Source organism: Mustela erminea, chromosome 19 (genome assembly GCF_009829155.1).
Source record: "Mustela erminea isolate mMusErm1 chromosome 19, mMusErm1.Pri, whole genome shotgun sequence".
Taxonomy (NCBI): Eukaryota; Metazoa; Chordata; class Mammalia; order Carnivora; family Mustelidae; genus Mustela; species Mustela erminea.
Window position 1 is genome coordinate 53,550,740 of NC_045632.1, and position 14,903 is coordinate 53,565,642.

The 14,903-nt window shown below is 46.7% G+C and overlaps 1 protein-coding gene across 1 annotated transcript in view; it reads right to left on the minus strand.

The window, feature by feature from the left end:
- Nucleotides 1–14,903, minus strand: part of CDYL2 (chromodomain Y like 2) — a 164,937-nt gene that overhangs the window by 51,896 nt on the left and 98,138 nt on the right. The window contains exon 2 of the mRNA XM_032323840.1: nucleotides 4,717–5,305. Coding sequence (XP_032179731.1) covers nucleotides 4,717–5,305 — 589 coding nt within the window. The remainder of the gene's footprint in view (nucleotides 1–4,716; nucleotides 5,306–14,903) is intronic.

The following is a 14,903-nucleotide window of genomic DNA, read 5'->3' on the forward strand; positions in this document are numbered from 1 at the left end:
CCGCAAGCCAGAGGGGCAGTCGTGCAGAGGCCAGCTCTGGAGTCGACGCACCTGGATTTCTCTCCTTCTTCCAATCTGGGCACACGTACCCTCGGTCTCCTCCTCTGTAAAATGGGTAGAACAGCCACAGCTAGCTCTCAGGACCATATGAGAATCAAAAAAAGTGCTCTGTAAACCCCAAGGCCTCATCAAAGAGGAGTTCTTATCCTACAGAACTTTGAACTTAACTCATTTCACAAACTTTCCCCATTAGGATGCTCGTGGATGACAACTCAGGGTCCAGAGCAGAAGGGCTTCCACTCAGTCAAGGACCAACAACTGCCATTTTCATCTCAACCCTCTTGGTGCTCATTAGCCTAGAGCAGTGGATCTGCAAGTGGGGTCCCCAGACTAGCGGCAGCATCTGGGAAACTTCTAGAAAGGCAGACTCCCGGGCTCTACTCCACCTCCACTGAATCAGACCCCTGGAGGGTTGGCATAACAGCCTTGTGTTTTGACACACCCTTCGGGAACTCTGATGCCAGCTCCATGTGTAGAGCCCTAAGTTCTTAGAAGCCACAGGGCCCTACCCACGCTCCTGCTGAGTCCTGAGGTGCTTTTAAAACACGGTTACTCCCCGATGATCAATGAAGGGCAAAACAATAAATCGTGCAGGAAGAGGCGTGGGAAGAGATAAACAAACATCATAGAAGTGAAAGCTGAGATCATTTTAAAAGATCAATAGAGAGAAATGGCAAATGCTGCCTGTTTGTGTGGGGTGACTCATTCAATGATAGGAACCATTCTGAAAACACTGAACCAAGCAGCATCTGAGCTGCAGGGCCCGCACGACAGGCAACAGTCGTTGGGACGCAAGGGAACGGCTTCTCAGAATTCCAAGATACGCGCACGCGAGGCCACGGGCTCAGCATCAGCGCTCGAAGCTCACCAGCTTCAGGGACATTCAGAGAACAGAGAACGCTGTGCGCCCGCGAGCAGTGCTCATGCTTAGGGCGGAACGCTGGCTTGAAGTGAGGGATGCTTCGACAGGTTAGGGGCTCACTGAATCTGGAAAGTACTGGGGCTTCGGCGCGCTCAGACAAGAGCATGGCAACCGGTTCTCCTGGACGAGGCCATGAGAGAAGGCAGCTAACTCAACAGCTTTTCCATACAGATGAAACTGGTCTATTTTAGAGAAATAGAAAGAGGGAGAGAGAAAGAGAGAGAGAGAGATGCCTGGTTGAAAAGTGCGTCAGCAAGGAGAAGTGATGGGGTTATAAACCTTTGGGGGACCAAATCCCATTCACACTTACACAGTTTAACATCTAACGTGTGACCGGCTCTACCAGCAAACGGATCCTTGAACCACTGCGGAGAAACCAAATACTTCCTCTGTGATGACCGTATAGTTAAAATTCCGCATTGGAAATGCATAACCCACACCCTGCCCCTGAGATCTGGATTCATTCGACTGGGGTGGAGCCCATTTCTAAAAGCTCCCCAAGGGATACTGAGGCAGATGGTTCCGGACCACAGAGTCATTTGTCATTACCAGAGGAGTCCGAATCAAGAGTGGTACACAGTCATTGCGCACATTTCACAAACATTGCTGGGGAAAATGCAGGCTGAAACCAAAACACCACCCGCCAGAGCCCCGATTTAGCATTTGTTCCCACAGCACAGATCAGGGAAGTCAGCAGTAAATGAGTAACGTGTTACATAAGTTGCTTTTCTGTATGCAGAACCTTAATTCACCAACGAGAAGTTAAAATCATATAAAAAGCAACGGCCCACCCCCAAAACAAATGCTGGGAAAGTGAAGCCAGGATCTCCCCAGCCCCTTCTGGCAGCCGAAGATAATCCCGCCTCTGTGCTACAGACCCCACGGGCTCACCTCGAGCCACAAGGAACTGGATCCTCGGAGGAGGTGGGGAAAGGTGGGGAGGAAGACAACATTCAGATCTCTGCATGGGCACAGATATCGGCTTCAACGAGGCTTTTCTCTGGTTGAAATTATAAGCAGAGCCAGGTTTTACTTGACTACACCTCCGACCCCCTGCTGACAAGTACTGGAACCACAGAACCCCTCTGTCTTGAGTCTGATCTAAGAACCCCAAACCACTTTCTGTCTTCGGTACGGATTCCCAATCTTTTCCTCGTTATTCTAAGACCTACGATAGTAAGCTAGTTCTAACTAGAGTGTTAAAGGCTGACAGTTCCTGGAGAATTTATCAGCCCAGTGATCACAGAGGATGTGAATGTGGCCTGGCAAAGCTGTGCCATGCGTGTAATATACATGTTACTTTCTCCACTGAGCTGGCCTCAGGAACCTCTCAACGCTGACCTGGAGCCAGCCACTCTCATCTTACTGGGAGAAGTCCCTACCTATCTTTTTATTGCTCCAAGCACCTGGTGTGGTGACTAGCCCTTAGGAAGTGCTAAAGATAAAAAAAAAAAAAAAAATTTTTAATTTTAAAAAGCAATGAACTGACTTAAACTGACATGTGATGTGAGCCCTAACACCGCCCCCATTTTGCCACAGAGCACATTTCAAACGCATTAGAGTCACCTGGGGTGCTTATTAAAAACCCACCTTCTGGGCTCTGCCCCAGACTTTGTAAGTCAGATTCTATGGAACCGTCATTGTTAATAAGGCGCCAAATAATCGTACACACATAAAATCTGAGAACCTCAGCCTTAACGTTACAGGGGAACGTCAAGGACACCAATACTACGCAATGTGATTTAAGCCTAAGAGCCCTCTGAGAACACCCAGAACAACAAAACAGAGGTAGGTAGCTTGCTGCTCGCTATCCGGGTACGCCCAAGTAGAGAACATTCAACGTCGGGGGGGGGGGGTGGAATAAGGCCAATAAGAGACCAGAGATGAGAAAAGTCTAGAGAAGCATTCCGGAGTGAAGACTGGGATTTAACAAGGCCAGCAGGCTCACCCTCACCTTCCCCCGCTTGGCTGTGGGGCACCGTGTCCCAGTGGCAGATCATGAACCAGGGGGCATCCACGAGGCCCAAAGATGGAGAGCACATGGCTAGGAGCTTGCCCCACTTTGGAAAGTCACATAGAATGAGATGCGCACCTACACTTCTCTACCGGTGTGCTTCTCTGTTGCGCCCCCAGGCTGGTGGCTACAGTCAGCAAACCGTCCCTCCTCGCGCTTCTCCTGCCACTCTCGGGGCAGCCACGCTCTGAGCAGGGCAGAGGACGGCCACCAGCCGGGGTGCGGGGCATCAGGGCCACACTCCTTGCGTCCACACCCAAGGAGCCTCAGAATCTCCCCCCCAGCAGCCGTCCTCCCCAAGACAGGGAATTCCTCCGCCCCGGGCAGCTGTCAGGGGAACGTCAAACACGGATGTTTATGCCAGGCCTCATTTACACAAGCCCACTCCTCCCCGAGAGATGAATTTTTAAAACAAACAGCTTTTACATATGTTAGCAGGCGGAGTCATGTGAGCATCAGGGATCCCCAGACGGGAACGTGAGTCAATCTGGGGCAGACACTGCTAAATAAATCCTGTTTGGGTGAAATTCCTCTCTCTGGAGAAAGAGGAACCTCAAAGCAGATCGCTCAAATTCCCCAGCAAGACTCCCTGAAGACACCCCCGCTCGCCGCGGCGGGGGCAGGCCCTGAGCACCGCGCACTCCGCCATCGCCGCCATCGCCACCGTGTTCCTGTGCGTTTGCCTCCGTCACGCCCCCTCCTGGGAGCTCTGCCAGCCTGTCCCACCTGCGCCCCGCACCCCCACGCCCACACACACTCCGGTTCCACCAGGGTGTCAGATGTCCCTTCTCTGTTGGGCACGGGTCGTCCACGCTCATCCCGAGGCTTGGGGTTCTGGCAGCTAAAGAGAAAAACGCCACCAGCCAGACCACGGGGTATCTGAGAAATGGGGGTGCGCCTGCAACCCCTACAGTCGGCTGACCCGGAAGATCTGGGCTGCTAAGGCCCCGGCAAGGAGTAATTTCACTACTAAGGAAATGTCAGGTTTGGGAGTTTTAGTTACCTGGGTCATTGCCTCCCCTTTCCTTAACCTTACCTGTGGGCACTTGGTAAAAGGAGGAATTCTGTAACCTTTGCTGGATTGCTTCATGGTGGAAGAAGAAGGTGCAAACCCAAAGAACAGGCAGAGGGTGGGGTCAGGGCACCATCCAGGACCTCTGCAGACAAGGGGCCAGATCCCCCCAGGCCAGCAACAGAGGAGGCTCAAGAGGCTCCAGCTTAAGAACCGGTTTGGAGAATTTCAAGTCCAGACTGGGTCTGAGAAGAGGGCAGACCCCGCCTTTCTGGGCTATACTGCGAGGGCTCAATGAGAAAGCACGCTCTGCCCAGGGCAGAAAGCATGTCCTCTGGGGACAGGAGTCTCGGGTCCCCGGAGGGTGACCTGAGACTTAGAGCTGCCCTCACAACAGGGGCTCGGGAGGGGTTCCCATGGCCCTGGTGTGTTCCAGCAGTCAGGAATTTTCAGCCCATTACAGGCCTTGGCTGGAGCCTCAGTGGCTTGGCCTCCCCGCCCCCTCCCTGGACACAGGTGTCTGTAACCAGAGTGGGCCCACGGCCAAGGCCACCTGGCCCTCGGTGAGAGAGATGGAAGGGGAATCACTACCCAGCTAAGGGTCCGGGGTGTTGGGGTGGAGGTAGATGGTGGGGGCGGGTGGTCTTACATAGCTCCCTGGGCTGCGTGGAAAGCCTCAAACAGAGGAAGGAAAGGCAAGCCACGTACCGAGGCCATTCTCTGCCAATGCCGCGTGGTTGACGCCACATTCCGCCAGCTCCTGCTCTCCCACGTCGTTCAAATCCAAGCCAGGCTGGTGGGACCCATTTCCAAAGTGCCTCTCGTCCTTCTCAGAGCCGGCATCCCCATTCTCCATGCCATTCTGAGCCTTTTTCAGCGGCATTATCTGCAAACCGCTGGGGGTAGTCCTGTAAGACACTGTCTTGGTGGCCCTGTCGCCTCCCGCGGGGGGCTTGGCTGAATAGCCTTTTTTTGGCTTGGACAGGGAAGGGTTGATGCGCTTCCGTTTATGGGAAGTCCCTTTGCTCTTCCCAGATTCTGAAGGTCTGTGGGAGAGTTTCTCCACCGACGGGCCCCGGCCGTCACGCAGGAGCTTGGAGGCGCTGGCCTGCTTCCCTGACTTGATCCGTTTGTCCTTGGAAACGTGCAGCCCGTTGAATTCGTCGATGAACTCCTCACAGTGCAACAGGTGGTGCTCTGGCTCCCACGTGTCTTCCGTGCTTCCGTAGCCTTTCCATCGGATCAGATACTCCCATTTCCCCTTCTTGTTCTTCCTCTTGTCTACAATCCTTTCGACCTGGGACACAAGACAAGAAAGTGAGCAAGGAGAGGAAAGCAAGCAGAGAGGAGAGAAATTAGTCCCGGGGAACAAGAGGACAAAGCCCACACTCACGGCAGAAGCACCTGCCCAACCCCGGGGGCGAGCTGCGCAACACTGGAAGCTGACACTTCCCAGGGGTGCTCAGGCAGGCTGGCTTATTTTAGGACACCACTGAGTGGAACCAGAGGCACTCGGCGATTTCCCATGACATCTGTGTGATGCCATGCCCGCTGGTGGCATCTGTCTGTCCGTCCGAGGTTGACTCTTGCTTGAAATCACAGGGCGAGCTTTCAGTAAAGCTCCTTATTCATTTCATTGCACCAAAGTAAAATCAGACATTTAAAGACCAATTTGGTGTGACTTTTTCACCCTTACTTACAGTAAGTAACATTTATGGAGCACTTACGTGGTAGGCACTGTGCTAAATGTACCCTTATTTGTAGTAATATGAACGCTTAGTCACACTCATTGGCCAGGTACTAAATGCCGGGCACGGGTGGTCCCGTTTCATTCTCCCCTGACGACAATCCAGGGCAACAGGTGTTCCTTCTATCCCCAGTGTACACGGAGGAAATGAAGCTTCGGGGAGATTAGGTCACCCAACCAACTTCCAAGCTGATAAGGGCAGAGCTGGGATCTGAAACACTCTTACCCCCAACTTATTTTCTTAATCACAAGGCCACGACAACTTTCTCAACTACAAGAATCTTCCTTACTGCCCCAAACTGATTTGAATCGACAAAGCCCATTCATTATCCCTCCCTGCCCCCACCCACAGTAAGCTCCCTCAGCCTCCAATGTGGGGCTAAGAGTTGAGACCTAAATCTCTATTTGTTGGGGTCTAAAGCCATGTGCCACTGTCTACATATCCTCAAAGGTACAAAAATCTGCCCAGTTTCCAAGGATTCTCATGGGAGAGCACACATAGAAAAATGCCAGTCCTAATGCTAATAACTGGTCAGTAAAAGGGAAGATTTCAACTTTGCACTAGATTTGAAATTCTCTAAATTAAAAAAAAAGACAGAAAATTCCCAATGCTCTACCCCCCAAAAAGCTAAATTTCGATGAAAAAGTAAAACACCTACATTCAAAAGTTCATTACATTTCTATATCAACACAATGGAATTTTGACCGAAAGAAATTAATGAATGAGGAATATGCCCTTGAAACTCGTGAGTAGAAAACAAGGTGAGAAAGAAGAAATGAATACAGGTTTAACTGATCATTTTTCAAAACGAGTACCAAGTGCACGGGGGTTCATTACAGGACTATTATATGTACATGTCTGAATTTTTATGATTAAAATTTTCCACAATAAAAAGTTAAAAAAAAAAAAAGTTGAAAAGTGAGATTGTTTCCCAATGGTTGATGTACAACAGAGGCTATGGAAAATAATTAAATGATTTTCACTGCTCTGCACTTAAATAAATATGCAAATGGCTAGGCCATACTGCCTCTTCATAACACGGCTTCTTCAGAGACGATTTAAATGGTTTCCTTAATTGATTTATCTACAATCAAATTGGCCTATTTCTATTAAAATTCCTTTCCTTACAAAATGCTCTGTGAACATCTGTTTTAGATTTATTACATAATTTTTAGATGTATCACACAAACTGTATAACAGTTTAAAAAAGTAAAACCATGCCAAACTAATGCAGCTTCCCAATCTCTGGATTAAGGAACGGGACTAGCTGAGTTGTCACTTGTAATGAGGTTTCAGAAAGTCCAGAGTCTCCTATTTCTGGAAGAGCCTGCAGCCTTGCACATTTGGAGGTCTTTGAAGGGAAAAACACTCTGCAGGTTTATAGAGTGAGGAAGGTGAACAGTACCCTGGCCCTGCCCGAAACAGCAGCATTCTCAAGAACACCAACCTAGGAGTATCAGAAGGAAGCCCAGATATTTCTAAGGAGCTAAGGGATTTGTGTTGGCATGGAGGTCTCCAGCTTCAGAAAGCATATGGAGAAACTTCTTCCCCAGGATGAAGCAGAAAACCATGCTGGACACACAATGGGTAGGTGGGCAGGTGGATGGATGGATGGATGGATGGATGGATGGATGGATGGATGGAAGGAAAAATGCACGGCTGAGGGACGGATGGACACAGGGGTGGAGAGTGGGATTGTGGGGGGAATGCAAGGATGGATAAATGGACAGATGACTGGATTCATGGGTGCAAGGGAGCGTAAAGACGTGAGTTCAGAAATGGATGCATGGACGGATGGATAGCACTCACTTATCAAAACGGACCTAGTATAAGGCTATGGAACAAGCCTATCTGGTTTAAATCTCCTGGTAAGCCTTTTATTACGTGTTCTTAAGCAAGTTAAACCTCTTTAGGCCTCATATGATTCATCAAGCAAGGAGGAGATGACAGCACCTACTTCACAGGGTGGTTGTGGAGAGTATACAAATAAGTAGTTTTTCATTCCATAATAAAGGTCACTTAATCCTGCCTATCCTCCTGTGAATACAAACTTCGGTGGTATCCAGAGATAGAATGTTTCTCCACCCTGCAGAATATGACCCCCTAAGGATAATCAACTCCTCCCTGGGAAGGAGAGTCAACCTAGTTACGTAAGTCCTTCTAATTATGGGAGATCGCTATGCTGAGCAGCCTTACTCAAGAAGCCTGGGGAGTCAGCAAGGGCACAGTGTCCACACAGCTACTGAGGGCCACACTGTGGGTGGGGGGCTTGGTTTCTTCCCTCCTAGTTACAGGAGGAATGAGTCACAAATGGGAAACAGAAGGGCCACTGCCACCACTTCTGGTCCCATGCATAAAGCCACTGGGTAGTCTGACAGCCATTTCTACTTAAATTAACCCAATACCAACAACAAACAGTATTTTTAAAAAATATTTTCTTTATTTATCTAGAGAGAGTGTGTGTGTGCACATGAGCAGGGGGAAAGGCAGAGGGAGAAGGAGAGAATCTCAAGCAGACTCCATATTGGGCATGGAGCCCAGTGCAGGGCTCAATCTTACCACCCTGGGATTGTGACATGAGCTGAAACCAAGAGTTGGGTGCCTAACCTACTGAGCCACCCAGGTGCCCCCCACAACAAATAATATCAACAGGACCATCCCTAATAGCCTGATGTGTAGGGGGAAACTATTGGCTCTGCCACTTTCTATCCACATGACCCTGGGCAAGTTGCCCCATTTCTCTGGGCCTCAGTCTCCCCATCTGTAAAATAGGTTCACAAAGACTATTTCTTTCAAAATGAACTGCTTTTATTGAAAGACCAAAATGCTCACAAGGAGCTCAGAAGAAAGTTGGCTCTGAATTTCCCATCATACTTGGAACCTGCAATCTCCTGGGACCTAATTTCCTTCTTTACATCCCTATATAGGTTTTCTGACCCTCTTTTCCTCTTCTTCTCAGGAGACTCTCAAACAGAACCAGAATTCTAATTTGTACTGGTGATAACAAAAGCCCACGTTATTTAGGACGTGGTCTTGCTAAGGCTCCCCAGCCTCCCCAGCTGTCCCCTAACACCTCACACCTCCTGAAAACACAGACCCGGGCCTCCAGCTTCTGGTGGCCCCATCCTGTGCCCTCTACCACCTCACCGGCACAAGGCCTCCTGCACCACCTGAAACCCAGTCCCTCCCAATGGAGACCGCCATCAATCCTCTCCCCCTGCAATTACTGACAAACACATGAATGATATTAAAAACTCGTGGGCTCACACACACCCAACCAGGTCCTTTCTTTCAAAGATAAGCAGTCTGAGACCTTGAACTGTTTGTCAGAGTTCAGCCAAATCATTAATTAACATTTACTCCCTGTGATCCCAGCCAGCATGAGACACTCTCCTACGGCAGGCGAGGACAGGGAGCTTCCAATGCAATTATTACCAGCACCGCCATGATGAGCGGATGGCTGTCTCATTAGGAACAGTAATGATGATAATCACCTTTACTGGTACATGCTGTCCCAGGAACTGTGCTGAGCACTCGTGAGTTTTGAGGCTTCACCTTCATACCCAGGCTGGCAGCTGGACATGCCCCTCACCCCTGGACATGGGAGAAAGCTGAGGCTCAGAGAAGGTAGGTGACTTTCTCTGGATCACAGAGTCAGTAGGTGGTGAGTCAAGATGGGACCCCTCACTCGTGAGAGTCCCCAGCCTGAGTCCTCAGCCCCTGGGCCACACCTCACCAGGAGGAAGCCATCGGGCTGGGGGGGGGGGGCACACTCCTTAAATGAGCCAGCAGGAGGTAATGTGTGGAAACAAATGACAGTGAAAAGAATGTAAGACAGGAAACAGTGACGGAGGGAACAGGGCTACTCCAGGTCAGACGGGCAGGAAAGGCTCCTGTGAGAAAGAACAAGTTAAGCTAACACCAAATAGGGCCTTCAGAGGTGGAAAAACTTTGAACCCGGGACAGGCCTTTCCAAGTAGAGAGAGCTCACTCGCCACCTTCCTCTTCAGCCTTCCACTAGCAGGCGGGTCAAATGTATGTGATACCTACAGACTGACTATATACTATGTACACAGACTCATTCAATCTTCAAAATAACCCAATGAGGCAGGTCATTTTATTCTCTCCCTTTTTTAACAGAGGATAAAACTGAGGCACCCAGAGGTTAAGGCCCTTGGCTAAGACCCTACCTCCGACAATCCGTGGAGAGCGAAGACTTGGCCCAAAGCATCTTGGCTTCAAACCCCATGCTTTCAGTGAGTGCATTACACCCACTATCCACTCGTGCCCAGTAGGCCCAACCTGGCTGAGGACTCACGCTGACAGCGTATCTACAGTTTCAGACACTTGCCCTCAGCGCTGCCAAGGTCACAGAAGACCTAAAGCAGCAATACATGGCTTAGAGTGGCCTCTTAGGCCTGACTCTCCTCGCTTGCCATGGAGGCCTCCCTCCCCTTCTGCTCCAATTCTCTGTTGGTTCAAATGGAAACAGATTAACCATCAATAATATTCCTACTCCAGCTTCCCACCAAACAAGAATAGTATATGAAATTACAGTAGCTCAGAAACCCAGGGTTACCAAAGGTTTTCCAGACTCTTGAAGGAATGCCTCCCACGCCATATGGGACTAGAATGATAAACTTAGTGTTACTAAGACATGACTTTCCTCTGGATGCCAAGAGCAAGAGAGAATAAAGAAAAAGGCCCAGGCCTGCTGTGTGCCCACATATACGTCAGAGCAGCCATCCACAGACATCCCCAGATTCTGGACCTCAAGCCCCACACCTGCAAGGACCTCTCTTTCTGCATCCTTCCAACATCCTGGGACAACTTCCGTGGGCATAGAAAGGCAAAGGAACCCCATTATTACAACTCAGGGTATGAGGTCCCTGGCAAGGATAAAGATAGGACAAGACCGGGAAGCAACTAGGTATGGGCTGTTTTAGATCAGGAAGACTGATTGTTTCAGATTATCTCATCCGAGAAGGCAGTATAAATAGGCAGCATTTCTCACTCAGTCCAGCAAAACTACACTAGAGAAATAGCTGCTGGACCAAGAAATTCGGCTCAGAGTCATGTAATTTAACTAGCCTCCAGGTGAGTCTAGGGGGGACTCAGTAACATCCAAGTGATGAGGGACCAAGAGAAATTCCCACACCCCTCAACTGGAAAACACTGAACCAGACAGACCTCTCTTTGATCAAGAACATGCAGGCAAAACCTGGCAACAACAACATTAGTCACGGACACATTCATGAGAATTTCTAAATCGTATCAGAACTTGATCATCACTAAAGGTTCTCGGTAAAATCATTTTAACGAGGAAAAGCACTACTGCATTTTTACAAAGGGTTTGTGTCGTGTTTTCAAAGGTGGCAGAAAATATGAGCTCTGTTTTTAGAAGAGAGAGAAGGAAAGGTAAATGATGAAATGAAACCAATAGGCTGAGTCGGACATGGAAATGAAAGGCTCATTTACATAAGAAAGGATGTAAGGAAACGAAAAGAAAAACACAAGCAAAGAAATAAAATTCCCATCGGAACCAGGAAAGGACAGAATCAACACCAACATGCAGAAAATCAAATCCCTGAGGGAGACAAGGCACTTGAAAAGCTTTCCAAGGACACAGTGGTTCTTAAAGAAAACCTTATGGAACATGAGAAACAGACATCCAGGAGGGTCATCAGAGATCTAACCAAGGTAAGTCTGGTGGGGGGAAAAAACCAAAATGGGGCAAGAACATGAATAAGGCCTATCGGGAGAAATCTCTGTATCTTAAGTCTGTATGTCAAGGAAAGAGCTCAATGATGGGGGAGGCAGAGGTTGAGAATAAATTGACTTAATCCCTTTATTCCTATTCTTAAAAAACTTTTTAAAAAAGATTTTATTTATTTATTTGTTTGTTTGTTTGAGAGAGATCATGAGTTGAGGGGAAGGGCAGAGGGAGAAGCAGACCCCTCATTGAGCTAGAGCCCAATGCGGGGCTCAATCCCAGGACCCTGAGATCGTGAACTGAGCTGAAGGCAGACACTTAACCAAGAGAACCACCCAGGTACCCTACAAAACTTCTTAATTTCAAAAAGTTGAACTCCCCACTCTCTTTCCCCAACTCTCCCCTAACCAAAATGGTTGGAGAAAAAAAAAAAATCAGGTTTACTTCAGAGAACATTAAAATACCAGAATAAAAATCAAAAAATAAATAAATATTATAAATTTAGGAATTCTAAAACCAGTGAAGTGGACCTTCAGATGAAAAGGAAGGGGGAAGATATCTCATGTGCTAAGGAACAAAATACCTATAACCGCCCATTTTAAAAATGACCTCAAGGATCCTGCAGTGCCAGAAAATAAGAAAGTATTTAAAAATTAAATAAATAAGCTTCGAATGATGGGAAAATGCCAAAAGGAACCAACCGAAAGAGCTCCCGATGGCCAAAGCTAGAACAATTTGAATAAGAAAATAAATAGTTATAGTACTACATTTATAACCCAAAGAGTAAAATAAATATCCATGAGCTCATCTGTTATAAATAAATGAATTACTTATTAGAAGTTGCCTGCAGGCCAAATCCGGCCCAAGGCCTGTTTTTAAAGATTTTATTTATTTATTTGACAGAGAGAAATCACAAGTAGATGGAGAGGCAGGCAGAGAAAGAGAGAGGGAAGCAGGCTCCCTGCTGAGCAGAGAGCCCGATGCGGGACCCGATCCCAGGACCCTGAGATCATAACCTGAGCCAAAGGCAGCGACTTAAACCACTGAGCCACACAGGCGCCCCCTGTTTTTAAAAATAAAGATATCTCGGAACATACCCATGCCCACTCATTTATGTATTATCTATGGGTGTTCCAAACCACTAAAGTGTAACAGAGACTGCAAGACCTGTAAGGTCTAAAATGTTACAGACCCATCAGGTATAAAAAGCTATCTGGCTTATTAGAGAAAAAGTCTGCTGACTCTGGAATAAATAAACAAATGGGGTAGAAAAGACCAATATTTCTTGCAGAAGAATTCCAAATAATCAATGTATAAAGAATAAGGCAAACAGGAACATCCCTACTGGAATACCACAGAAAAAACTGCTACAGTCAAGATCCACAGATCCAAGATCTAAAATTAGTGGATAAAACTTTAAAAAGAAATGGATACTTGTATAGCATCAAAGTATCCCCCTAATATACTTATTAACTACCATGGTAGTTTTAACAGATGCCCATGAATTGGTACCCCTCCTTTAGGGGATGGAGCTTAATTCCTCTTCCCTTGAGTGACAGGACTCAAGAACTTCTTTCTAATGAGTAGAGTATATGAAGGGAGAAACAGTAGCTGTACAGTGGAGAGACCTGGCAAACCAGTGCTCAAGGTTATCTCACCCATGATAAAACATGTCAGTGCCATGCATACTCCAACACACTTCACTTAGAAGGGCACTTTCCTCTGCGGTATAATGCCTCAAACCCATTACCTCTTGAGGAAACATCAGACAAACTCAGACTGAGAAACAATCTACAAAGCAAAAACACCTGATCAGTCATTTAGAAGTGTCGAGGTCATGTAATGAAAGTAAAGATGGGGATACTGTCTGGGATTAGAGGGGTGCTGAGAAGGTCATGACCAGATGCTGGACCATATCCTGCAAAGGACATTCACAAAATACTGGTGAAATCCTGGTGAAGTCCACAGTTTAGTTCATAATGCAGCACCAATGTTAATTTCTTAGTTTTGATAGATGTATATGATGTAAAATGTACATTAACTGTGAAAACTGGTTAAGGGGTATATGGGAACTCTGTGTACTATCTCCATAATTCTAAAAATCTAATACTATTCCAAATGGCTATTTTTAGATTTTATTTGTTTATTTGACAGAGAGAGAGAGAGAGCACATAACCCGGGAGGAGAGGGCATGGGACAGGGAGAAGCAGACTCCCTGTTGAGCAGGGAGCCCACCTCGGGGCTCAATCCCCAGGACTCTGAGATCACAACCTGAGCTGAAAGCAGACACTCAACTGACTGAATCATCCAGGCACCCCTCCAAATGTTTTTTTTTTTTTTAATTTTTAAAGTACAAGTGTAGTAACTAGTATACACAATTGTACTAAATCTAAAAAAAAAATCTTCTGAATATTAACAACAATCATAAAACCTAATAATTTTAAGCACTCATCATTTATTTATTTGTTTAGTGATAGAACTTAAAATAATAGGGGCGCCTGAGTGGCTTGGTGGGTTAAGCCTCTGCCTTCGGCTCAAGTCATGGTCTCAGGGTCCTGGGATCTAGTCCCGCATCAGGTTCTCTGCTCAGCGGGGAGCCTGCTTTCCTCTCTTTCTCTGCCTGCCTCTCTGCCTACTTGTGATCTTTATCTGTCAAACAAATAAAATCTTTTTTTAAAAAAAAGAAAGAAATTAAAATAATAAGCAAAGATAAGGGCACACGGATGGATGGCTCAGTTGGTTGGGCGACCAACTCTTGATTTCAGCTCAGGTCACAATCTTGAGGTCATGCGATAGAGAACTGCAACAGAGTCCACATGGCTGGGGATCTGCTTGGGCTTCTCTCTCTCCCTGCCCCACTGCCCCTCCCCCTGACTCATGCACATGCATGCTCTCTCACTTCTAAAATGAATGGATGAATCTTTAAAAAAAAATGTAAGCAAAGATACATCAGGCAGTACCAAATTTTGTACAGAGCATCAATGTAAAATCGAAGAGCAAAATGCATTAAATAGAAGAGGAAGATTTTCTCCATTAAAAATACTCACTAAATAGATAATAGGCATGAACTTTTCTGCAGCAAATAACAGATCAAAAGATTATTTAAAAATTCAACAGAAATTGATAGAAACTATTTGAACTGAAGACTTAAACTCAGTATTTCAGACATGGGAGATAAAGCAAATGGAAAACAGGGATATAAGAAATACAAATAATATAAATATGATGGTCACTGTAGTAAATATTGCAGGTATTTGTGTAAAAAGAAACCTTTAACTTCATAATTTGTAGATAAAATAAAATCTACAAAATTTATAGAAAACCACTTTCAGAACACTTATAAAAATTGATTATGTACTAAAATATCAGAGAAAACTAATAAATGCTAAAAAGAAAATGCTGTACATACACTACATTCTCCAAAGACAATGCTA